The 26,989-nt window shown below is 42.6% G+C and overlaps 1 protein-coding gene across 1 annotated transcript in view; it reads right to left on the minus strand.

The window, feature by feature from the left end:
- Positions 1 to 3,702: 3,702 nt before the first annotated feature.
- Positions 3,703 to 26,989, minus strand: part of RB1CC1 (RB1 inducible coiled-coil 1) — a 41,123-nt gene continuing 17,836 nt past the window's right edge. Inside the window, exons 8-24 of the mRNA XM_043483272.1 lie at positions 24,142 to 24,312; positions 21,292 to 21,476; positions 20,941 to 21,127; positions 20,779 to 20,860; positions 20,595 to 20,656; positions 19,270 to 19,373; positions 18,741 to 18,867; positions 16,752 to 18,652; positions 13,149 to 13,314; positions 12,492 to 12,600; positions 12,181 to 12,409; positions 11,562 to 11,616; positions 10,645 to 10,692; positions 9,408 to 9,466; positions 7,741 to 7,877; positions 5,796 to 5,866; positions 3,703 to 5,083 (exon numbers count right to left, since the gene is read on the minus strand). Coding sequence (XP_043339207.1) covers positions 5,006 to 5,083; positions 5,796 to 5,866; positions 7,741 to 7,877; positions 9,408 to 9,466; positions 10,645 to 10,692; positions 11,562 to 11,616; positions 12,181 to 12,409; positions 12,492 to 12,600; positions 13,149 to 13,314; positions 16,752 to 18,652; positions 18,741 to 18,867; positions 19,270 to 19,373; positions 20,595 to 20,656; positions 20,779 to 20,860; positions 20,941 to 21,127; positions 21,292 to 21,476; positions 24,142 to 24,312 — 3,771 coding nt within the window. The 3' untranslated portion in view covers positions 3,703 to 5,005. The remainder of the gene's footprint in view (positions 5,084 to 5,795; positions 5,867 to 7,740; positions 7,878 to 9,407; positions 9,467 to 10,644; positions 10,693 to 11,561; positions 11,617 to 12,180; positions 12,410 to 12,491; positions 12,601 to 13,148; positions 13,315 to 16,751; positions 18,653 to 18,740; positions 18,868 to 19,269; positions 19,374 to 20,594; positions 20,657 to 20,778; positions 20,861 to 20,940; positions 21,128 to 21,291; positions 21,477 to 24,141; positions 24,313 to 26,989) is intronic.

Below are 26,989 nucleotides of genomic sequence, written 5' to 3' on the forward strand. Positions count from 1 at the left end.
CTTCACAACCCCATGGATTGTAGCCCATCAGGTTCCTCTGTCCATGGGATTTCCCAGGCAAGAGTACTGGAGTGGGTTGCCATTTCCTCTTCCAGCAGATCTTCCCACCTGTTAAAGCGGGTTGATGGCCCGGCATTTTTAGCACACATGCACGCACGCACACACACACACACCCGGCATTTTCAGCACACAAACACACCTTTCACTAAAAGTATGTTAGAGAGGAATGATTGTGCATTTTGTCATATGGAGGCTTGTTTCTGCCAACACTGGAAGTGATGCTGCTATGAAGCCTCACCTATTTTAAGGTGAGACACAAACAAACAGGTGGGGCTCGACCTCCCTGGAGTCAGAAGCACCTAAGAAGTCTGTAAACCACATAGCTTCTAGCTGACAGCCTGTCTCCAGCAATACACCAGGAACCATTTGAATTTCCATTTTACCCATGAACACTGTTAACTGTGCAAAGTGTTCTCACAAATTGGTCAAAGATGGCTGGTTTATATTCTGAGAGGATGGCTAACATAAAAGCTGTCAATTAATGGACATTAATAACATTAAACTGCTTCCCAGTTATCACTAGTAAGTAAAAGGGTACATTTATGAAAATTAGATTTTAAAATCACGTGCTTTAAAAAAAAATCAAGGATATTTACACCAAAGTATTAATGGCCAATAGCTACTTCAGTCCTAACTTCAAAAATACAAGTGATGCTTTAAAGATTGTATGTATATAAAATACATGCATATAAAAAAATATATATTTCCAAGTCACTGAGCCAACTTGAAGCACGGGAGTAGCTACACACACATACACTCTTAGGGCTTCCTGATGGCTCAGCAGGTAATGAATCTGCTTGCAATGCAGGAAACACAGGAGACTTGCGTTCGATCCCTGGGTCAGAAAAACCTCCCGGAGAAGGAAATGGCAATCCATTCCAGTATTCTTGCCTGGAAAATCCCATGGACAGAGCAACCTGCTAGGCTACAGTCCAAAGGATCACAAAGAGTCGGACATGACTGAGTGACTAAGCACTATATATTTATTATTAATGTATGTGGATATATATACTTATTTTTGTAGTGTGTGTATATATGTAAGTATATATGTATTATTTTGTATATTACAAAATATATTTATATACTATACTTACTTTGAAATATATAAATTATAAGTATATACTTTGAATTTATACTTATACACATATATGTATTTTATACTTAAGTATACATACTTCCTTATATATATACTTATTTTTAAAGCATACATGTAGTGCTTTAAAGACTGTATATAAAAAATATATATATATATATGTCATTGACCCAACTTGAAGCACAGGAGTAGCTGTGCATGCACACACACATATATATATATTTATATATGTATACATATATATCAAACATATATACACATACATGGATATTATATATATCTATGCAGCTACTCCTGTGTTGGTTGGCTCAGTGACTCAGGATGACCAAAAGACTGGTAGAAGTGATGTGAAGACTTCTAAGCCTCTGACTCTGCTGCCTGCCCCCTGCCACTTTTAGGAATCCTGTGGCCACCGCTCAGAAACCAGGGTACTCTGAGAGGACATACAAGGAACCAAAGCACCTGGATGACCTGAGCAATGTCACGGAGCTCCCAACCCAAGGTGAGTTGCCAGCTGAGCACACCCACGTGAAGCCAATCAATGTTATCATCAGCCACTGTTCTGGGTGAGTGGTTGCCAAATACTTGACGCAGCAACCAGCAGCCAGAGTGAGGCGCTGCCTAAGAAAATCCAGAGCACCTGGCACTGCCCCCCCGATGAGGCTGGGAGGACAGGGAAGTGCCTGAGAAGGCTGGAAGAGAAAAACTGCTACTGGAACGGAAGATGTAAAGATGGTGACTTATGTCTTTTAGCAGCAAAATAACTGGCAAAACTAACAAACACGTATTTCTGGCTAGGAAAGTTTTCCAGGAAACGTTTGCAAGTGTCCATTGGTGTCCTTCAGTTGTGCCCAGGGAAGAGAGATGAAATAAGAGAAGTAGTTCCTTTGCAGGAACAGTTTAACAGAGACACAGGCAAGTCAGGCCCTGTAAGGGATGGTGGTGGTGGTGGTGGTGGGTTCCACTTTCTCCAGAGCCCAAAAGTCTCAAAGTGAGAACTGGTTTCAGATCCATTCTAGCTGTGCATCAAAGGAGATTTTCAAGAAACTGACAATGGGAGAAAATATTTATAAATCATATAAATGTAGAATCCAGTATATGAAGAACCCTTAGAACTCAACAATAAAAAGAAAACTGAAAAAAAAAAATGGACAAAGTGCTTGAACTGGTATTTCTTCAACAAAAACACAGAAATTCCCCACAGGCACATAAAACACCCACTTAGAATGGCTATTTAAAAAGAAGTCATGATAACATAAATGCTAGCCAACTAATACGTACTACACAGGAATGACAGAAAAGGTTCTTGTAAAATAACTAAATCTTCCTTTCATATGAGAAAGTAAAATGACATTATAAAAATGCTTTTTTTATCCAGAAATACCAATTTAGTCATATAGCTTAGCACATAAAAGTGGCCAAACAAGTAAAATTACCTCTACCTGGCAAAGTTGGGAAACAGGACAGGGGTTTAAGGGCTTCCCTAGTGTCTGACAGTAAAGAATCTGTCTGGAATGCAGAAGATCCAGGTTCGATCCTTAGGTCAGGAGGATCTCCCGGAGAAGGGAATGGCAACCCACTCCAGTATTCATGCCTGAGAAATCCCATGGACAGAAGATTCGCCTGGCAGGCTACACAGTCCATGGTGTCACAGAGAGTCAGACATGAGTGAGCGACTAACACTTTCACTTTTTTCACTTTAAGGGCATATTTTTTTTTTGAAAGCATGTGCATGTTTTACACCATGATGATTTTTAATAAAAGTTTGCATAATTTTTGCTCATTCTGGTGTTAGTATATCCAGGTACCTTTGCAAAAATAAAACTATCCACATAATTCTTATGTGCTTGAAATACACTGGCATTTAAATGTGACTTAAACTTTCATTCTCACAATAAGGCTACATTTCTATTCGAGTTTGAATAGTGAATTTGCAGGTTCTGATTAGACAAAGAAATATTTATAATAGCTAATGTTTATTCAGTACTTAGTCTTTTTATCTGAAATTGTTCAAAGCCCTTTACATTTATTATTTTCACCACTTAATTTTCTAAAACCACCCTCTGAGGCAGGTCTTATTATTACACCACTTTATACATGAGAAAACTGGAGTTCAGAGTTTATGCAGCTTGCCCAGATAAAGTCAGACCTGGGATAGAAGCTTGGGCACTCTGTTGCCATGGCTGGCCTCACCCACCCAAAGTTAAGAACCCAACCAGGCTTCATTTCTCTTCTTTGTAACTAAGAAAACCATACTTTCTTTTTGTTTGCTTTATGAAGGCATAGGTAACCACTGATGGCATGGATATAGAATAGGATGTAAGAAAAATGATAAGCAACAAAAGTCGACATTAAAGAGCGCCACTCAGGAGATCAGGTTCAGCCTGCATCTCACAGCATGACTCTGAAATCTGAAGTCTAAAAGTCCATCGGGCAGACTCACTCAGACCCAAGAACACCTGCGCAGCAGACCCACCCTTACACAGAGCTCTTTGCTGGTGATGCTGTCTGCGTGAGGATGCAATGGAAGGACTGAAGAGAAACGTGAAATCATTTGTCCATTTATTCATTAATATGTTGTCAAATTCAGTTTTCTATACACTATGGTGTTTATTCCATTTTCTGTACTATTAGATATACATGTTTAAAAAAATATTTAACTTATTTTTATGAAGAAATTAAATACTTTCTGGAAAAAAAAAAGCCATTTTATTATTGTTCTCTAGCAACAAACCTGAAACAAATCTCAATCCACTCAGGCAGCTCACTTAAATGCCTCTGTTCGCGGCATTTATCTGAAGACCGGGTTTACACAATTCTACTCTACAGAAGGCTATTTGACCCTGTTACATAGCATACAGTTAAAGAACATTTTTGTAATAAACATGTTTCTCTTTGATATGATACAGAACAAGTTTTTCACACTTCCCAGCAATCACTCAAATATATTAAAAATGTTTCCGTCTTTAAAAGGCACACACATTTACAGGTTCAAATCTTTATTGTTTTAAAATTCTACATGTCTTTTACAATACAACATTTTGTTATTTAAATGACCTCTAAATGGTTAATGTACAATGAATATGCTTTTCTGAAACTGAACCATGAACCTCGTCGATATGATTCTTCTAAACAGAGTACGAAAGTGTTGGGAGGGGCTGTGTGCTACTTGGAGACCACCCCCAGCACACTCCTCCTTGGAGAACCCAGGCGACCATCTGCTCAAAGTGCTTCTCAAGACTGTGGATATGCCTGATCTTAAAGTCAGTCAATTGAATTAGAGTTCCTTTTTGTTTTGAAACATCAAAGGGCATTTAAAAAAATAAATGAAACAATTTGCTTTAGTAATCTACAGAGGCAAACAAAATCATGATTATCTGCATGCAGGAACACTCCTCTTTAAATAGTTTTGAAGAATGTATACATTTTATAAAGAATGTGTTAAAGAGTGCAAGTCTTCTGATATTGGCTTCACAAAAAGACAAATGCTGGTACAGTAACTAACACGGACTACCTAAATTCAAGCTAATGTATATGTAACAGGCAATTAGCATGGCTTATCGTAGGCCACAATGCACAGGGTATGCCCTTTGAGAAAATGAACTAGTTTGGTCCCCATTTCTAAAGTTACTTGGGTAGAAAAAAACAAAACCATTTTAATTCAGCTCAGAGTTTTGATGAATTTATTGTTCCTAAAGTGTAGTCAGGTAAAAAGTAAATGATATACACCAATGAAGTACATTGTCCTGTTGACTTTTATATAAAAAGATGGCCTGCTGTTTTTGGAGTGATGAAAGAGCACTGTTGGACAAACCAGGAAACATCACAGAAGGTCTCAATTTCTTCCTCAAATTACACTTTCTTATTCCATGACACAGCTTTCACTCTGTAAAACTTTGTCCCCAAAGGAACTTTAAATCTGTTTTGTGCCTAAGACAGAAAGAAAAGGGTGATTAAACCAAAGTGCCCAAGTTCCATCCCATCACACTACTCAAGGCTAGATTACTGGGCGGGGGGTCTTTATCAGAGGACGTCCGCCTGCTCCCCATATGAGTGGAGACTCAGCCACTAATACTGAGGCAAGAATCAGTGATCACTGATAAAGGTACGGTGCCGAGTGAGCCGTATGTCATTACGATGAGCATCAGAGTAGGTCCAGCACCCGGCTCGAGTCCTGCTGGTGCACGGGGCACAGAGGAGGGTGGGGAAGCTGCTCACTGGGTCACTGAGCCCTCAACACTGACACTGCCAACACCACAGTCAGGCGCAGCCTGAGCGGCAGCACTTCACTTGTCTCTCCTCAGGGGGGGGGCACTGAGAGTCAGGACGCATCAGCTCTGCCAGCAGACAGATTCATCACCAGCTCCTTTACTGCACAAGCAGCACCGGCCACTCAACACAGAACAGCAACTTGCTGCAGTTTTCCTGGACAGGTTGACAGTTTGTTGGTAATCTAGCTCTATTTTCAGAAGGCAAGTAACACAAATATTCATAAAACTGCTGGTGCAAACGCACTCATGAAATTCAAGGCCTGACTCAAGTGAACTAAAAGGCCAGGACTAGCACTGCTCCTGACTTCTACACGACACAGCCAGAGAACCTTCTTTCAACTCCCGGGTCTGCATCCCACCGTGAAGCTTACCTTTTTGGCCTGGCAGTACTCCTTTTCCATCACTTTTCCAAGGACCCACGGTCTTCGAGATGCACCTGAAGCTATGGAATCAAATCATTAATTTCTTTTTGAAAGTACAATTATAATTACTCATGAAAACAAAACTGCCAGAATCAAAACAGACTAAGGACCTTCTTCCAAGTGAAATCACAGAAATGCAAAATGACTTATAAAACAAAACTGGATTCATTTTACTTTAAGTGCAGATAGTAAGTAAATCAGAAGCAAACAATCTGAGTACAAATCAGGAACAAATAAATCCAGGTATTCTAAGCAGCTCAGCAGTGCCACCTACTGTAAGTGCAGACACATGACCTGTTCTGCTGCTGAAAACAGGCGCAAAGCTGATTTTCTAGGTTCAAAGCAAAGTACTGCATTTTTATTTTTGGCACCACAATGCAAACAGTCAGTGCAAAATAAATACCTAAGAATGAAAGAATATCAAAGGGACTATTTTTGTGAAGGGAAGGGAAAAAATGTGGAAGGAGACGGGATGAAAAAACCCATGTCACAAGCCGAGAGACACGTGCTCATTCTCTTTTTAAAATTCACCAGAAGCTGTCATTAAAAAGTTGATTCCAAAAGTATTTGACCAATAATTTTTCTGTTTAGAGTAAAACCTCTGAAATTCCCAAGAGAAGATAAAACTGATTTTATTCTATAAATATTACTTGGCAAGACGTAAATAACCAGATCTCCTGAATAAACCATCAGAAACACACACACAGACGCCAACATGGACAATGAACCCCTGGGCCACAGGACGTGGCGAGCCTATTCTAAGGCCCAGTAAGCGCTCCACAGACAAGTCACAGCTTCTGAAAAGAATCATCTAACACAGCAGTCCCCAAACTTTTTTGGCACCAGGGACCAGTTTAGCACAAGACAATTTTTCTACAGACAGGGGTGCAGATGGTTTCGGGATGATTCAAGCACATTACATTTACTGTGCACTTTATTTCTATTATTACTCTATCAGCTCCACCTCAGATCATCAGGCATTAGATCCCGGAGGTTGGGGACCCCTGGTCTAACACTAAAGTCCCAGGAGTGATGAGCACCCCTGTCAAGGGCATAACACCCTGGTCAAAAAACCATTAAAAAAAAAGAAAGAAAAACTCAAGTTCATGGCTTTCAAGGTAAAAAACTAGTAAATTAAACTGCAAGTGTCTTGTCTCACTTTCCACAGTTACACTCTACATAACCCACCAATAACAGCCACAGAGCCAGTGTCAGAGAACTGACATCTGACCACTCCAAACAGGAAGTGAAGTGAAGTGAAAGTAGCTCAGTCATGTCTGACTCTTTGTGACCCCATGGACTATACAGTTCATGGAATTCTTCAGACCAAACAGGAAGATCAAACCAAATGGATACAGTCTTTCTATTTAGGCAAAGTATTCCAGGGTGTCTATTATGCTCTTTTTGAGTTCTTTTAAAGGCCAAAGTACCAGATAATTGTAACATACTAACCACAACTTGGTATATTTTAACAAAGCTCATTGCTTTGAAAAGAAAATGAAAGTAGTGACAAGTTTAATAATGAAAAACAAGGTAGAAACACAGAATGATATGTTGCACAGAAGAGACATTCTATAATTTAAAAGAATTTATTTTCGCCAAAACAAGGAGTGCCCTTATAAACAAATGAGCACGTTATATTCAAGCTTACATAGGTATGAGCACTTTAACAGTACAATCCTGCTGTCACCAGGGTATGAGATAACTGACCTGACTGCGTTAGCTGCACTCAGGCCGAACTGTCAACAGAATCCAGTAAAATAATCTGGATAATGCAGACCAAATAAAAACAAACAAACAAGAAAGCAGATGGAAGCAGAGCTCTCTTTTGCCTGTGTAACTCTGACACAGTCAGACAGCACACACTGGGATTATGTCTCAGTGAGACACTTACCGCCCTCTCCCGGCCTGAGGTCCAGGGCGGGCAGGGACTCGGCGTGCAGGAAGTAGAGGGTGGGGCTCACGGTGAAGAGCACGTAGTTGTCGTGGCGCTCGTCCAGGATGATGAGCACCAGGTCGCCCACCTGGAAACTGAGCAGAGGAGCAGCTTCAGTCACCTGAGAAGCCACCACCACCCCGCCTCGACGGTCTGCTTGTGGACGCTGCAGGGTCCAGCCAACGCTTAGTTATCAATGCAACAGCAGGTGTCTCAGCTACCTGACTGCTCACGCAGTGCTGGACATACACATATGTTCAAAGGGTAACACCAGCAACTGTCAGAGACCAACATAACACACACACACACACACACACACACACACACGGCTTGGGTGAGGAGGAAAAAAAATACCCAAGTTCACCCAGTTACAGGAAGAAGGTACTCATCCAAACCTAGTATTTTACAACAACGCACAAAAATAGGGGGAGCAAACGGGTAGTCACGGTGAGGAGGGAAGTGCTAACTCGTCCAACAGTGCTGCTCCAGGCTCTGAGGAAAGTCCCCTCGGTCTGGGAGGAGAGGCAGTAAGGAGACCAGGTATGATGGCCTGGGGTTTCAGATGGCGTCTGTCTGTCTCCTCAGGGTCCTTCAGAATTATCTTCGAAATACCAGTTCAAAATTAATTTGGATCTCAGACAACAGTGGTCCTGAACCTGATAAATCATTAACATCACTAGGGAAACTCTACAAAGATAACAGTCTTTCCTTCATTAACTGTTTATCTCACAATTAACTGCCTGCCTAAAAGAATAGGACCAGACATGTTCAGGACAAACATCAGAAGACAACACCTCAAAAGGGAGGGTGGGCTTCTTGGAGATGGTGTTTTTGTTTTCAGCTCATCTCTCTCATTTTTGAAAGACTGTAAGTTGATTTGACTTGACATACAGCTGGTAGGGAAAGACAGATACACCCAGCCCTTTCAAATCACAGAGTTTAATGTCAGTAACCCAGACATTTGGTTGACAGATCTATTATAGACAAAACAGAAAGTCTTGTTTATTTTTTAAGTCAGTGCTAATAAGCAGTGCATTATTGATGTGTAGCATATCAATAAAACAAAGTCCGAGTAATAAAAAAAGGAAGAAACACTGCAGCTTAAAAAAATCAAGAGTCTCCAATCTAAAATGAAAAAGATGAAGGTGGTAAAAGGGATTTAAAAGAAGTGGCAGCAACTGAAGAGGCTTCAGGAATGCAATGTAAGTGACAATTAAAGCTAGGACAGGAAGGACTTCCAGTACAATCCCAATGTCCCCAAATCCCAATGCAGGAGACACTGGAGACCCAGGTTCGATGCCTGGGTGGGAATGATCCCCTGGAGAAGGAATCCAATATTCTTGTCTTGGGAAAGCCCGTGGACAGAGGAGCCTGGTGGGCTACAGTCCAAGGGGTCAAGAAGAGTCAGACACGACTGGGCACAACAGCGTCCCCAAAATAACACAGAAAAACCTTGCTTTTCAATTAAAAAAATATTAATTACGAATGAATGTATAACACTCTGTTGACTGAAACTGAGGTTGAAGGGTTATAGTCACTGAAACACATTTTCATGAACAATTCAGTACTATTCAATTTAGCAATTTTTTTTTCACAGAAAAAAAATAAACAAACACAATACTTACTCTCTAATGGCTATCTTCTCAGAATGCCTCGAGGATACGGAAGACATGCTCTGAGACATCTGGAAGAGAACAGTTTAAAAGCTTACATAAGTCACGTGCTCTCTCCGGGCACTTTCTAGGCCTGACTGCAAACACTTCTTCCACTATGATGTGTGGTCACGTCTGCGGCCCAGCTTTCAAGGCCCAAACTCCCATGCTTCATTAATGTAATGCCTTTCCTTTAACAGTTACTCTCAGTGTACAAATTTACCTATACTTCTACTTATGCTGTTCTTAATCAAATTTGGCTGGATTAAAAACTGGATATAGAATTATTTTATCAATAAACAGATACTTAATCCTAACAAATATCAGAAGGAAGGAGCTGATGATTTCAATAAAAGTTTATAGCCCACAATTCTGAGCAAGCAGCAGCCCAGGAAGGGCCTGCCTATCATCCTCCCCTGCAAGCATCTAGGTGGGAGGGGATGGGGCTAACTGGTCTCAGTCGGGCTTCAGCCTACTTCTCACACTGTTACTTGATACAGGGCACGTGGGTCCCCAGGTCTGGGGGCCAGAAAGGATGGCAGGGACATCTAACCCTCCCAAGCAGAGTGGCCCAACTCTAGTCACACAAACCAAGGACAGATAAATGGCTTTCTGTCTTAAACACTGAACAGCACCTACAGCGTCCTGTGCACTGCCCACTGCTCTGGGAGCGCAGAGGACACAGTGACGACGCCCTGCAGGCAGAGTCTCCTCCCCCGGGGACGCAGCCCAGAGCACCCGGGGAGCCGCTGTGGCAGCAACTTCTGCACCTCTTCCTGAAAGGATCTGCTTCACGCACACAGACAGCAGATAGCCTTAAAGCTGCTGTGGTCATAAGTTCAGGACTGACAGTCTAGCAGTTATGGAAGTAACGTGGAAATTTTGCTGCTCGAGTTAAGACAGGCACATGCAAGAAACTGGATGCCTCCATACAAGACTCTTTACTTTAAAATAACTCCACTCTAATCAGTGCCTTAAGGTATTGAACACAGGCCTCAAACTGCACCCATTGCCTCATAAATCCTAATCATTAGAGTATGAAAAATGAAGCAACTGCTTTATTAAAGCACGTAAGACTGACTTGTAAAACTGATTAGTCAACGAAACCTACCAGGAATGAATTAATCAGACCACACAACCTTCTGATCTTCATAATGAAATGTGACACAAACAGTTTAAATGTCAAGATCAACTGGGCGAGAAACCTTACCAGTCTCTGATTTAACCGCTTGTTTTCTTCTTCTTTCAACTGTAGTGTCTGCAGAGAAGAGAAAGAGACACCATGGTTTATACTCATAAATACTCAAATCCAAACACAATGGACTAATGCTAATCTCTAGTATAAAAAGATCTTGGGGACATTCTTTTCTAGAGAGTCTCTCCAACTGTTTTATTTACCAGCATAAAAGGCAAATGGAATAATTTTTAGGTATACTTCCTTATGTTAGGTGTTCTCAAAGCTTAATCTGCATTAGAAGCCCTCGAGGACTTGCAAATATACACTAACGAGATCTGTCCCCAGAGGCTGTGTTAGGAGGTGGGGCCCAGGAGGTGGGACCCACAGTTACACACACAGGCAAGTAGACGTGATGACCCTTCACTAACAAGAGCACAGGGGAGAGACGGGAGCAGCGAGGGCACACGTCTGCACAGTTCAGACTCCGAATCCTCAGACAGTTATCTTGTGGAGAGCAAAAGAAACTGTTAAAAATCTTCAAAGCCTAGGCAATGAAAAGTGCTCTATGAACAAAGAAAGGCAAGTCTGCAACTAAGAAGAAACCCCTATTGCCATATTTTTCTCTTCACCTCAATCAGTCCCTATAAAAAAACCTAACTTTTCTTCATTATTCACATAGTCTATTTTTGCCCTATTTTGGAAAACACTTAATACTTAGTTTTTGAAAATTAATATGTGGAATTCACACTTAAACTGTGTCGCTGAATCCTGAACTGTTACCAGCCACTAGGATCAGAGATGACAGAGCTTCTCAAAAATAACCACAAAATAACCATTAAAAAGATCTAATATATAAACACACATAGTCTGTTCTCGTGTAAGGTCGCTTCACTGCAATCCAGAGTGAAGGCCTTACCCACTATGCTTCAACACGGACAAAACGCACTTACTCGTTCCAACAGCATTATCCGCTGTCTTTCTTCAGAGAGCACGTGGACGTTTTCTCTAAGAGAAAATGACTTACTTTAGCCATACTGACAAATAAAACTGTTAACATACTTAGAGTGCACAATGAGGTGGTCTGAGACACGTGTACTGTGCAACACTAATCCACACCCCACTCACCTCACATGACTACCTCCTCCCTTCACCCACAGCCCTGGGGAAACCACGCTCCTCCTTCTCCACTTCTACCTACATGACTTTCATTTCAGATTTTACATGTAAGTGGCCACTCCATCCACCACGGCCTCAGCCCCATGAATACACCTGAGCCTCTGGTAACCCCTGCTCCCCGAGGCAATGGGCTCAACCCTGGAACCCCTGCAGACACCAGTCCGGCAGCCCTTCCTGACTACCTGTGGACACTGCAGGGACACCACGGCACCCTGTGAAACACGCCCATATGGGCTCCCACAGATAACTAGTAATGGTAACACAGCCTGTGCCATAACCAATCCACTGGGTCCAGCTCCCGAGTTCGTGGGCTGCGGTCACCACGAGGGCTGCCCAGCCCTCCCACCCTCAGTGCTGGCTGGCCATGCCTGAACAGGAGGACGGGGCACTCACTGGACAGACATCATGCTGGTCTCCATGGCTGAGTCTGGCCTCCCCTCACCAAGGGTGTCGAGGGCCTCCACCGGGGGCTCAGGCGCACAGGCCCCATACAACTCTGGGGCTGCGGCCATGCCCGGGGAGGGCACGAAGGCACCGCCCCGCAGCCGGCTAACCTCCTCTTCCAGTCGCTTCTTCTCCTCCAGCAGACGCGCACGGTCCTCAGACAGGGACTCGATCAGATCTGCAGCCGGGGGTGGGGACAGAGTTACCCATGGTGCGCATCCGTCAGAGCCAAAGATGCCGCACTCCTGAGGCCCACTCACCTTTGTCCCGCTCCTGCTGCTGCATTGTGCTCTTGAGCTTATCACTGAGATCATTGATTATGTTTTCTTTCCTCATTTTCTCTCTTGTTAAAACGGTGTTAAAATTGGTCTGGAACAACAGAACGAGAACCACTCACATGATCTGCATGCACAGGGCAGTGACGGACACAAAAAACACACTACATCTATTTCTGGTGGTACGTCTCAACATGGAGAAGAAAAGTATCATTCACAAGGTGACATTTTAAATAAAAATGCCAGCTCATCACATGGATAAGAATTAACAGCACACAATGGAGAAGAAAATTTCACAGCTTAGAGAAAAAAAATTCAAATATTATCTATGTAGTACTATAAACACTTTCATTTGCAAAAATCAATGTGATGTGAAAACGTTAAATGATTTTGACAAGATCAGGGAGGAAGCTAGGAAGTCAGGAACAGAATTTACATTTCTTAATTTCTAAACTAGGACTGTTTCCTTTTTGAAGTACTCATGTGAAATAATGACTGTTAAAAAGAAAATGCTTTTAAATATGAAGAAGATACTTTGCAAATACCACCAGGATCAATGTAGGAAAAGTCACACTTAAGACAGCAAAAACCTCAACTACACAGACACACTTGTTAACCTTCTCAGTCCAGGAGTCCACACACCTGCTGCTCAGCGATCAAAGATGTTCGAACATTCTGCATCTCCTCATTCTTCCTTTTCTCCTGCTCTTCAAGTTGTTCTAGAAACTTAGCTTTTTCTTCCTGGAGCTTTTCTTGAAGTTCAGCAACTAGGCTTGAAGAATCTTCTCTGGCAGATTCCATGGCATGACTTTAAAAATTAAATAGAGTATTATATTTTTTCCCCAGTATTACAGATATAATCACAAGTATACCAAGTATCATAATTAGATGACACCAGAAATGCTAAACATCTTCCTTTAACCTAACAGTAGTTAACTGGTGTTAAAAGATCTTTCTATGTTAACTCTCGTTTTTTATCCACCAACAAAAGAGAAATAAGTGCCAGGGAAAAGCCTAATACAGATCACATACTCCCAGCAGTGTGGTTGAGTGGTTTATCCGATATTTAGGATAATCAGTTTCTACAGCAAAAGGCAACATTTTCAATATAAAAATCAATATACTTCAAGAGCTCAGCTTCAAATTCTAGTTTTACCTTCCTTGCAACTGCCAGACACAGGACTGAGAGTTGAATAAAAATACACCTGCAGAACACATCTGTTGAAGAGCTTTCATTCTTTAAACAGGCTTTGGTTCATTTTTTTAATGAATAAATAACCTTAAACTAAAGCGAAACTTAAATGTGTACACATAGCAAACTGACATATGCCTGAATTTAGATTCACTTCTCTCAGAACTTGCTCACCTCCAAAGGGTGCTGAGGGGCTGAGAGGTGAGGTCAGCGAGAAAGCGCAAAGCCCAGGCTGCTGGTTATTTTATCTGCTTTCAACCTCACAATCCTCTACATCAGAACTGCTTGTCAAGAAGTAGATACTCTCATCCAAGGTGTTAAAATATCCCCAGCTCAAGAGACTGTCGTGTAAACATTCTCACACTATCCTAGCAACCAAGTCAATGGAGGGTTTTAAATGTACATTTATTCAATTTAAAAGGACACTTCAATGTTTTTCCAAGTTTCTCCTTTGGGGCTGGGGAGGGGGTGGATTAAAAATCACAGGCAGCATCATTTCAAGGTCACTGAGGAACCAGGATGGAGCCAGGGACTTTGCTCACTAAGAAAACGGACTCGGGATAAAATGAGCCATATGCAGGGCTTACATATGAGCATCTCTTCATACTGTCTGCTTAATGTCTACTTCGTGCAGGTAAGTGACACACCTACAGTTACAGGGTAAGCCAACTATTGTGGGGAAAACAAGAAGCCAAGTTCCAGGCAAGTAGGCAGGGCAGAGGGGAGAGAATGAGGTTAGAGGCGAGGGGGAGGCAGGTCACAAAAGTCTAAATGGACTACTGTAACATATAAGATGAAGAAGCAATGAGGTCCTGTTGTACAGGGAACTCTATTCAATATCCTGGGATATGCCTTAATGGAGAAGAATATACATATGCTTAACTGCATCACTTTGCCACACAGCAGAAATTAGGATAACGATGTACATCAGCTATTAAAATGTTCATTGTGTCCGACTCTTTGTGACTCCGTGGACTGCAGCCCACCAGGCTCCTCTATCCATGGAACTCTCCAGGCAAGAATACTGGAGTGGGTAGCCAACCCCTCCTCCAGGAGATCTTCCCAACACTGCAGGCAGATTCTTTACGGTCTGAGCCATGGGGCTTCAGATTATACTTCAACTATGTGTCAATGAAATACATTTTTTAAAGTTAAAAACAAAGTAAGTCCCTGGCAATCCAGTGGTTAAAACTCCATGCTTCCAAAGTGGGGAGCATACGTTTGATCCTTGATCAGGGAACTAAGATCCCACAGGTGCTGGCATGGCCAAAAATAAATTAATTTTTAAAATTAAACAACCAAAAAAAGGAATTAGCAACTACTTGAGCTATCAGGGCAAGACACAGTGGGTGAGCTATCAGGGGCGTGAGCCATGAGAACCCACAGCCTGTCAGTACAACAAGATTTCTAAGTATACAGTAGTTCAGGCACATGGGACGGCCTGTCCAAGGTAAGGGTGAGGATTTCTGAGACCCAGAGGCAGGACAGAGCAGGCATATTTGAGTTGCTGCTCCAGCTCCTCCCCTGAATACCTGTGCGCCCCCTGCTGTGGGAGCATTTACCCACCCCACCCCCACCCCACCACTCCCCCCACCGCCCCACCACCAACAGCCCATACCCGTGCGGCTGCTCTGCCAAAATGGACACTGAACGGAGCTTTGTCAAGTCCTACGGGAGAACCATGGTTGAGGCCCTTCAGATTCTGAAGCAGGGAACCTGGCTTCAGGCTTGTACCTGGTCTGTGGAGACTGACCCCTGCCATGGTCTCCTCAGTTACCATAAAGTGGACACAGACTCACTCCTGGAGCTAGGACACTCAGGTGACACGGTGGACACAAGGTGGGGTCCACACGAGTCCCGACAGCACTGGGCAGGTATGGAGGGGCTTCCGTTCCCCCACGGCAGCCACGGCGAGCCTGCAGGAGGGCCCGGTGTCCAGAGGATTCTCAGAGGACTTCAAAGCACGATGAGGAAGGGTAGGATGAGAGGGAGTGCAGTGTCTGGGCAGTACCCCACGAGGACCACAATCTCTGACCGAACACTGTGCACCATACTCTTCACTGGCCCCTGCAGGACCCTGGTGCCGCCGGCCTCCCTGGCCTTCTGTGGTGACTGCCTCGACCTCTGCATCCCCCAGGCTCTGGGGACACTCAAGAGGTCCAGTTCCTCTAAGAGCCTCCAATCCCTCCAGAAAACATACAGAGCTTCTGTTTTCAAAATGGACTTTGAGGTTCAACTGTGCACCAGGATAAATGAACAGTATACAGCAGATAGTCAATCACAAGAGACTGCGTATAAGTGATAAGAAGCGGCTGGAGGTTAAATTACACAAAGCACATACACCTATACAGATATTCTCTTGGAAGAATTAACGATAGAACCAACTAATAATGCTCTAGAAATTGTTTATTAGGCCACAAACCCCCTCAATATATTTTAATGAGTAGAAATACCGAAGACCATTTTCTCTGATCAAAGGCAGTAACATCAGGCAGCAACAATAATAAAAAGGCAAAAAACCCCACCACTGTATAAAACCCAGAATTTAACATTATCTTTTGAATCACAGAGGAAGTAACTGAGATTGTAATATCAGAAAATAACAACCAGGAAGCGAGTCGCAACCTAGACGTTCCTAACTACTGCTCTTTTATACGTACATACATACATGATTTTAAAAGAATGAAAATCAGTAACTTTCAAATGAAAAATTTAGGGAACAAACTACAAATAAACCGAAAGGAAATTTATATGTTAAAAAAGGAAAAAAAGATCCTGAAAACATTTGAAATTTTCAAAATTGATTTGTCTTGAAATCCAAACTACAAATCCATTTTTAGAGGCCATTCCAGTGGATTTACAATGTTATTTCTTTCAAATGTTTTTAAGTAACACAGACTACTTTAAAAAGGACATCTTTACTTCACAAATATCTCGATGGTTACTTTTACCTAACGTAAATGAGGAAATTAAGGTACTGTGATTACACACACAATTAAAATTTGCATCACCAGACTGTAATTTTATGACTACAGACTGAAGTTCTTTCTTACCTTTTTGCTAATTGACTCTCAAGATGTTTAACTTTCTCTAACAACTCTTTCTCAACAGCTTCTCTTTCCAAGTGCATTTCTTTTTTGGCAGTCTCAATAGCAGCTTCTCTTTCACAATTAAGCCTCTGAACTAGCTGTTCTCGGTCCCGTTCCTGTCTCATGACAAATTCCTCTTTGTCTTTCTCTAGCTTCTGGATAATAGCTTTGTACATATCCTCTTGCTGGGAGATTTTCTCATCTTTTTGTTTTTCAAGAGCGCTCAATTCTAAGTCTAATTTACTCTGCAGTTCAGCTAATTCTTCTTTCAGGCCTTTTTCTATTTCAAATGCTTGCTGATACAATGATGTCATTTTGTTTAAATCAGTTGTAAGCCTATCAGATTCTTCTTCATGTCTACTAATTAACTCGGAAATGCACTGATCTTTTTCAACTGTCATTAAAGTTCTCAGCTCTGCCAAGCCCACCTGATAATTTTCATTATTGTCGTGAATCTTTTGGTTTAGTTTACTGATCTCTGCTCTCAACTGTTCAGTCTCTTTTTCAAAGACAGACTGCAAGGTCTTCTTCTCCTGGGCTCTGCTTTCTTCCAGCAACATTTTTATCTCGTCAGTTTCTGCTTCCTTCAGAGCCAGCTCCACCTCCAACTTACATCTCGTGTCCGACAAATCCGAAACCTTGAGCTTTAACTCCTGGAGCTGCTGCTCCTTCTCCTGCATGACTGCGGCATGAGAATCTTGGATCTGCTCAATCCTCTGCTGGTTTTCCATTTCTAGTTTCTCCAAGCAGAGCCTGTGCTCGCTCATGGCCTTCTCCAACTCCTGTGTGTGACGGCCATGCAGTGTGTCCTCCAGCTCCTTCAGATGACTCTGCTCCAGGCGCTGGAGCTCTGCCCGCAGTAGCTGGAGCTTCTCGTCATTCTCCACGTGGAGCTTCTTCAAGTCCTCCAGCGCAGCCTCGTGCGACTGCCGCAGGGCTTCCATCTCACAGTGCTGGGTGTGCACCGTGCGCTCCATCTCGAGCAGCTTCTGGTCCTTCTCTTTCTGCAGGCAGATGACGGCTTCCTTCTCGTGCTTGACCAGAGCGAACTCATTGTCCTTATTCTGCAGCACCTCCTCCAGGCACACCAGGTCCCCCCGCAGCTTGGTGATCTTGCTCTTGTTCTCTTCACTCTCCTTCACCAGAGTAGCAAGCCTGCCCTCATACTCGCTTTTTAAAGACTCTAGTTCTTTTTGATGTTTTTCATGTAGTGTTATTTCCAAAGAGTGCTTTACTTTGTCGATAATGCTTCTTATTTCTACTGCTGTACACTGCAAGGAATTGGCAAAGTCGCACTGTTCCTTCTGCACGAACGTCCGGAAGTGGCAGAAGTCCTCCTTCAGGGTCTGAATGCTGAGGTGTGAGTCGTGGGCGGATGTGCGGCACCTCCCCAGCTGGACGCTGAGGGACGCGTGGTCGCCCAGATCCTCCTGACTGGGGGCACTGGTGTCCTGCATCCGTCTGCTGTCAATGGCATTGATGACAGAGGAGTAGAGGGACTCCACCATCATCTCCGGGCTCTGCGGGTCACTGATGGGGTTTGGAGACGATAGCTGCTCCTCTATGACAAACTCATTCACCGCAGACATAAAGTCCGACTCAGGACTTTCTGCTAGCGAATCCAAGTCTAAGGAGGCCTGGTGGAGAGTATGCTCTATATTTGGATGGGGGATAGTCTCAAAGTCGAACGTGTGGGCGTCGATGCTGTCTGGCGACAGCTCCTCCAAGGGGCAGACCGCAGGACACAGAGGATCCTGCACGGCGAGTGGAGGCGGTGTCCTGGGTGAGGTAGTGGTTGTGATTCCTGTCGCGCTTTCCAGCCGGGGCGAGGAAGCCGACTGCGGGGACGTCTGACTCGCAGAGGCCTGAAAGAGAGAGGGACAGGCTGACCGAGCTGCGACACCATAGGCATGCATGCTAACGGGGCGAACCACTGCAAAGAACCGGATTTGCCTTTTGTTCACTCAGCAGGTCTGTAATGGTCTGTGACATTTCATCCAAACTTTGTGCTGCCTTTACCAAATTATGCAGAGCGAGTACATGCTGGTGGAGAGGTTCAAAGTCACAAAGTAAGGGAACCCTGAAACAGAGTGCAACCAAATTAGACTTCTGATTTCTTAATGATAAAGGGATAACTACAACCAAATATTGTAATCTGTGCCCAAAATGACTAACCATCCTCTATCAATCAATACCAAACAAGTTTAAGAAGACTAACACATTACCATGCAACAACACAGATTACTATCAGAAAAAACTAATTTCATGTAAGGCATTAATTTTCTTCTACTTTATCATCTTCGTTTTCTGATCTTTATTTTCTAATCATCTTTATATTGCCTGCAAGCTTCCCAAAGGAGCCATGGAAGAACCAGACCATCACGAAATCCTCCTCTGTTCTGGAGTTCCCTGCGAGCACCGGTGCTCTTCCCACCACCCAGGGCAGCAAGAACATCCCAAGGTGGGAACTACAGGCCTTTACCTGAGGAATGGCTGAACTTCAGAAGGACAAAATGATTGCAGAAACTGTAAATCTTTTAATGAAATATCTGGAAGTTCACAGTCAAACTTTCGAGGCTTCTGTGTCTATATATAAAAAAAATTACCAAAAAAATACAGGATAATTTTGTATATGATTTCTTACTATGTATTGACTATACTTACTGTATTTCTTGTTATAAATACTGTATTTCTTACTATATAATTCAATACAATAAATAATTAAAAATGCTTCAAATGATCTACTCATCCCATAGAAACAGAATAAGATGATCAACTACAAATGGAGGACTGCTCAATGAAGAGACCATCTCCGAGTCTGAAATAGGGATGCTGGGCTTGCTCCCTCTCTTCTCTGCTCTCATCATCTTTTCACAGGAACGCTGCTGTTCCCACCTACATTAAAGGAACCCATCTGTCTCGATACCACAGGCTATTCCCAAATTTCCACCTGACCGACAGCTCGGTCAGCATAGTCCTGAGGCCTACCCTGGCCCTCCATCTACTTTTGTCACCACTGGTGTGTAGTGCTGTTTTAAGGCAAAAGACTTTCTTTCTGATGTAAAACTTCCTTCCATACCCTTTTTCTCCAACTTTTTTTTTTACATTTTCCAAAGTATGAAATCTTAGTCAATTGCAGCTTCTTAAAAAAAAAAAAATCACCTACCATTCTTTTGATTATTGCTGAGAAATGCAGCTTTTAAGACAAGGCCATGGCCTTAGTCATGACTTATGCAGGGTTCCCCAGTAAAGGTGTGTGTGTAGGAAACCCTGCCCGTTTGCAGACACACAAAAACACAATGGCTATAGCCCTAAGGAATCCTGTAGCATGAAACATGCATGACCGCGAAACAGCATGTGTGAAGAGAAAACACGTGTGTGAGGAGAAAACAGACAGCATTTCCAAAACTTATTTGACCACGGCATTGTTTTTTGGTTTTTTTCATGTAATAAAATTAGTGGTCCCATTCTGGTTTAGAAATACAGGGACCTATTTTTCATGGCTTTGATGAAGATGACCTGACTGGGGATTGTCCAACATGAATGAAAAAAAGGGAAGCAGGGGAAGGAGAGGAGGAGGGAGACAGACCCAGTGAGGGGGAGAGACTCCATTCCCACCCATCTCAGCAGTGTCCTACAACGTCACAGTTCTGAGCAGAGAAGACTCCTGGCCAAAAACTATGAATTCATCTTAGAGTCAAAAATACTGTTATTTTGATTAAAAATTTGTTTCTGATAAATATCTCCACTTCTGAAACAAAGGTCTGAACACACAGGACTTAGTCATGTTAGAAAATAAATACGTACACAAAAGGATGGGGGCCAGGAGTCCAATCCCCTGAACAGACGATTTCTTAGAAAAGACTTCCCTGTGTAAAGAGATTAACACGCAGTTACTCTACAACTCCGGCTGCATAGTGCACTCATAGCTACAAAATAAAACCAGCACTTTTTCTTAAAAAATGTTAAGTTATTAATAAAAAACACTTACTAAATAATTTCCCAAAGGATTCCCTTTTTGACTTCTCAGCCTCATATAACTGCTTTCCGTCCTTGACTAAAGCACCGGCCCACTGAGGAAAGGAGAGCACGTGTCAGCATCAGCACCAACTCACTGAGGCCCAGACACAGTAAACAGAGTCAGCCTGCGTACCTCCCTGTAGTGTTTTATGAACATTTTTCTCCTGACAACCTCGACAACAGCTAAGCAGTACATCTGAGGAACTGTGCTCAGAGCTTCTACTATCTTGACTCTCTCTAAGAGCTCGATAACCAGGCGGAGCAAGGCCTGCAACTTCTCTCCATCCTGATCAGCGTGGAGCATCACAAAGCAACACCACCTGCAGAATGAGATCAAGACGCACAGACTCTGAAAAACCATCCGGGCCCATGGTTGTCAACCAACAAAGTACCTCAGCATGGTAATAAAATCACACCATCACTTGGGAGAAATACGAAGTGTCAACTCTCAACGCCCCAAACCAGCTGCCTGAGAAGCACTTACTTGAGTCTGACGTGAAGGTTATTTGCGAGCTCCTGTTTGGCAGTGGTGCACTTCTGTTTAATGTCCAACAGCTTTCTATGGTTTTGCAACATAATCATCAACTGATTTGCATGACTCAGGCACAAATCAGGTAGCACAGATGCATCCTTCAAGTTTTCGGCTCTCATCTGATTAGCTAAAAATCCCTTTGAGAGAAAACATTTTAAAGGATATTAACTTTCATTAAAAACAGGAATATTCGTTTAAGAGACGAAGCTTCATGTTAGACACAAACTGTTCTCCTTTCAAATAAGATTTTAAAATCTCCTATGTAGTAGATGGGTCCACAGCAAAAGATTCAGAGTTTTGAAGAAATTTATGCTCATCTAATTCTGTTCAATTTTCATGCTTAAAAAAAAAAAGAGAGAGAGAGAGATTCAGGAAGATAAAGCAACCTGTCCAAGGACACAGCAGGCAGATGAAAACCAGAACCAGTGACGGTAAACCCCTGCTAGGCTGCTGTGCAGTCAGAGCGCAAGGGAAGTCACACAGGGTCACTGACTTCACAACAGATTTAATCTAATCAGTGATATCAACAGTATACACTTCTCCCAATAAAGTAACAATCAGTTGACTGCATCACTCACTGAAAAGCCATTCCCCACTCCAATAATCCTGGGCTGTTGTACCTTATTCCACTGACCTGTGTGCATGTCTTCAGAACAATGAATTTCCACAGTATTATTTTGTAGGAAAAATAATGATTAGACTCTTTTCTTAGCTATCCTTATTTATTTTCACAAGTAAGCCTTGCATCTTTTTGTTAGGTAAGGATTGTGCTTAGGCTGTAGATTAATTCAGACACACGTGTCAAATCCAACAGCAAACAATTCAAAAAAATAAGTCTAAAGACATCTTGAAGAGACATCTTGATGAGTCACTGTAGTGACGGCTTTCTTCCTGTTCTATTTACTGAACAGTTAACATGCTAGGGAAGTTTCGGGGTGTGCACATCCACGTTACTATCACACCTGCCACCGTACACAATCACATTTGTAGCGCTCAAGCTAGTACAGCACATGTAGCTTCTTTCTGTAGTTCTCTCTCTTTACTGTTTCATGTTTTTCTAAACATCATGAACATAAATTTAGGTTTAAATGATCTGTTAAAGTCAAGATGGTTCAATATCTGAAAACAAGACAATTTTAATAGTAATAATGTTATACTTTATTTTTCTTCCAATATGTTGCAAGATTAACTGTGGCTATGCTTTTTCTGTAATTTAGTATAAAAAAAAAACTTACTGCTTTAATCTCCTTTGATAAAATCTTAAGAGGTTTTCAATACTTTTTACTGAATCCAAGGAAAATACTACATCAATCCACAATCCATGGAGTGCAAGCTCAACACAGGAGAAATACAAAGAAACCCACAACTCACCACATCACAAACTGCTAAAAACCAAACCAAAGGCAAACAGCTACAAGTGAATCACTAATAGCCTAGAATTCCCTATCAAGAGAAAATATCCTTGAGAAACAAAGGATTTTCCAATGACAAAAACTGAATTTACCACAAGCTGGAAATACTAAAGAATACTTTACTGTGGAAAAGTAGTGTAAGTTGCTCAGTCATGTCTGACTCTTTGAGACCCCATGAACTGTAGCCTGCCAAGCTCCACGGGGATTCTCCAGGCCAGAATACTGGAGTGGGTAGCTTTTCCCTTCTCCAGGGGATCTTCTCAACCCAGGGATCAAACCCAGGTCTCCCACATTACAGACGGATTCTGTACCATCTGAGCCACCAGGGAAGCCCATTTTTAATGTATGATAGACTTTAATACATCAAAGATAAATGTATCATTTAAAGGGAAGACTGCTAATACATTAAAAAGACAATATATTATGACCATGATGAACTTATTCCAAGAATCCAAGGATGGTCCAAGATTAGAAATAGAATGTACCTTCCTTAACCTTATACGGCTTTCTAATAAAACAAGGGGGAAAAAAAACCCCACCAGATAAACACTGTAATGGTGAAATGTCAACCATTTCCCAGAGACCAGGAATTAACCAAGGACGGCCAGTGTAACATCTATCAACACTCAGCACTGCACTGGGAGGGGGTGGCAGGGGTGGGGACCCATTCAGTGCAAACAAGATGAAGAAATCAGTTAAGGTGGCTGGATCCAAAATTAAGGGACAGAAAAAGAGAATCTGGCAGTTACAAGATCAATTCAGTCCATAAACTATAAAAACATTATAAATATTTCAATCATGGTTAAAAATTACAGAACGTCACCACATGGGGAAAACTTCCAGGTCAGTCCCTCTCCACAATCCCACCACCTTCTCATGGTTATAAATCTAATCTGGTATCAGAGTTCCTGGAAGTGAAAGTAGCTTAGTCATGTCTGACTCTGCGACCCCAGGGACTATACAGTCCATGGAAATCTCCAGGCCAGAGTACTGGAGTAGATAGCCTTTCCCTTCTCCAGGGGATCTTCCCAACGCAGGGATCAGTCTCCCACATTGCAGGCGGATTCTTTACCTGATTTCTTGGAACATGGCATTGAACTAGATCTCCTAAGGCTCCCCATTTTCCTGAAGCGGGAGCAGGAGGTGCTCAGGAATCACGGACAGGGGCCGTCGGCGTGTGCAGGGCTCCCTAACGCCCAGTGCAGCCTCAGCTCAAACCTCTGAACGTGAGGAACCGGCCGCCTCCTATTCTACCAGAACCAGTAATACCACCATTAACAGTACTCACGGGTGATGTGGAAACACAGGGCACAGCAAACAAACAGTGTATATAAAAGACTAGTCTAGAAACCACAAATCCCCTTTCCTGAGAGAGGTCTGCAGTAAGCACCTGAGCGAGTTCTTTCTGCTCGTTGACCAGTCGGCCGCAGCTGGCAATCATCTGGTCCAGGGCGTACAGCCTGTCCTCCAGGCCCTTGATGGCTTTCATGTTCTGATTATCGAGATTGGCAATAGTCTGACGGCATTCTGCCATAAAGGGTCGAATGATCCGGGGATCAAGCTGAGTGACATGGAAATATGTATGAATGAAATTTTCAGCCAAGAGCTTAAAATACATTTCACACTATTTTGATACACATCTTTAAAAAAAAAAAAAGTGATAGTAAAGATTATAGAAAAGTGGAAACATGAGAAATCGAGGTTATATTTCTATAAGGTCAAGAACAGGGTAATTACAGTATTACAAAAACACAATTTTTACTGATTATATTGGGATACTTAAGAAGCAATCAAGTGCCAGGCATACACCTTTCAACTCAAGCCACAATTCATTCAATTCTCAACAGCCCCACCGAAAATTCTATTTTCAAGGTCTTATGAAGTAGAGCAAAATTAGTAACAAAAACATATTCTTTGGTCATTACCTGTCTAATCAATTCAACCTCCCCCCTAAAACATATCAACATCTTCAAACCTCCCCCCCCTTGACAGTATCTTTATTTTCAGTTTGCACTCCTCCAGAAATCTTGTTTCATCTCTACACTTTCTTGCTGTGTAATCTCTCCTGTTGCTGGACTTTAATCCTCCTAGTTTCCAGGAATTTATGTAATTCAGGAACCCAAACATTTCTCTCCACCTGCTCCTCTCCGCTCAGAAGAACACTGCACACTGGTGTTTTCCATGCAGACGGCCCTACACTGGCTGCTCTCAGGGTACGTGTGGCCCACCGGAGACCACCTCCTCCGGTTTCAGTGTCACCTCCGCTGGACCCTGCTCCTCTTCCGCCTCCTCCATAAACAGGCGATCCTGGAGGGTTCTGTGCGGTGACCCATTTCTACTACTTCTCACAGGGTTTCAGCAGTGACTGTAACCAGAATAAGGTAACTCTCAACCTTTTTCAACCCTTTATCTTCCCACCAGTGTCCAATCCATGTTTCTGCCTGTCTGCTAGCATCTCCACGTGGACATCAGCCACGATCACTGACTCATTAAGAGTTGTCCTCTGCTCAAGTTCCTAAATGGCTTACTTCTGCCCAGAGAAACAGAACTGCAGATGAATGAATCCTGAGTTTCTCCAGCTAGGTCTCTGTTCATGCTGACTGCCCAACGAGCTACTGAAGCCCACCTCTGCTCACTGTGAGCAGTCCAGTCAAACACATCTTCCCTGAACACCACCGGCTAAGGGACCATAAATTATTTATTTTTGGTATAGTGTTCAGCACGCTGACAACACATGGAAGCAATTAAAAATGAACTATTCTACAGCTACCTAGAATTCAGTGTAGTCATAAGCAGCTGCACTTCTAAGATCATGAAGATGTCAACAGCCCTTATTTAACACGGGAGGCATCTGCCTTGTACGACAGCTAACTGTGTGCATATGTGAACATTTTCTGTTTTCATGGTGAGTCCAGTGCACACATACCCAAAGTACTGACTAACTATAAATTATTAGGGTGACAAAAGGCTATAGAAGATGACTAAAACAGATTTCATCTTGGGCAAAATTACGACACATAAAACAGCAGTGCTTAAGGAAGAAAAAAACTCCAGACCATACACTGCTGGTTACAATGTTCCTGTATTTCATAACTCACTGAGAGAACAACACAAGTATACAGACGAATATGGAAGAGTGTCTTAAGACTCGTTCAATTCTGTAGGTGTAAATGAATGTGAATTTTCATCAAGCCAGACAAGGATTACTGTTTCTTCTCCCTTGTCATATAAAGTGAATAAACCTTGAGGCTTTGCTAGATTTCATTCAGACATGCAAACACACAGCCACCTGTAAGCCCTTTAAAAAGAGGCTCCCATGGCCTAGAGGCCTGTTCTCAGACTGATGTAGAACTATAAAAAATGACACTTCAATCATTCTATCACAAGCACATGACTGATTTTCCACAAACACAAATGGAATTTTCAGGCTACTAAAATGTCAATAGTTTGAATAGAACACTAGCTTTCATTCATTTCTGGCAGTAATCTTTGCATAATATATTCCACACTTCTCTACCCTGGCAAACATCTTAACTGAAGCTTTCTTTGACAACAAATAATAAACGGCCAAAATGAAAGCCACGCCCACAGGACATCATCAAGGACGCGGGTACTGAGAGAATGACGACTCAGACTGCACTCCGCCTTCAGCAAGAACAGAATGTTGCTGTTTCCAGGGACGCAGACCTGTGTGGCCTTTCTCCCAACAGCCAGCCACAGACCAAGCCTCTGTCCGACTGAGAAGTTCACCTTCATGCACTGTTTCATCTGGTCCGCCCCACTGACACACGTGCCCCACCAACTTCCTCTCAGGCAGCCAAGATTTTCTACCACTTACTGAACAGGTCTGAAGAGCTTTACTCCAGATTTACTCCCCAAGTTTAAAAGCTTTTATAAGTGTACTTGGGGAGAATATAACCCTAAGCACAAGTCACTATGATTACAAAATACAAGTAAAACAACAATGTCTAAGTTCTGACTTTTAAAATATCTCAGGTGAATCTAAAATTACTTCTTTTAAACATCAGAGGCCAGTTGCCAGGGTGGGGTGGGAGCCCGATTAGAAAGAGGCCCACGGGGTTTTCTGGGAGGTAGAACAGTGTTGTCCTCCTTTGGAAGCTGGTTCCTAACCACTCAAGACTTGTGTATTTCACTGAATGTAAATCATTTTCGGTGTAAAACAATTTAACTGTTAAAGATATAAGCAAAATTATATCTCAGCATAGCTGCAGAGACAA

This window comes from Cervus canadensis, chromosome 12, assembly GCF_019320065.1.
Source record: "Cervus canadensis isolate Bull #8, Minnesota chromosome 12, ASM1932006v1, whole genome shotgun sequence".
In the NCBI taxonomy this organism is placed as follows: Eukaryota; Metazoa; Chordata; class Mammalia; order Artiodactyla; family Cervidae; genus Cervus; species Cervus canadensis.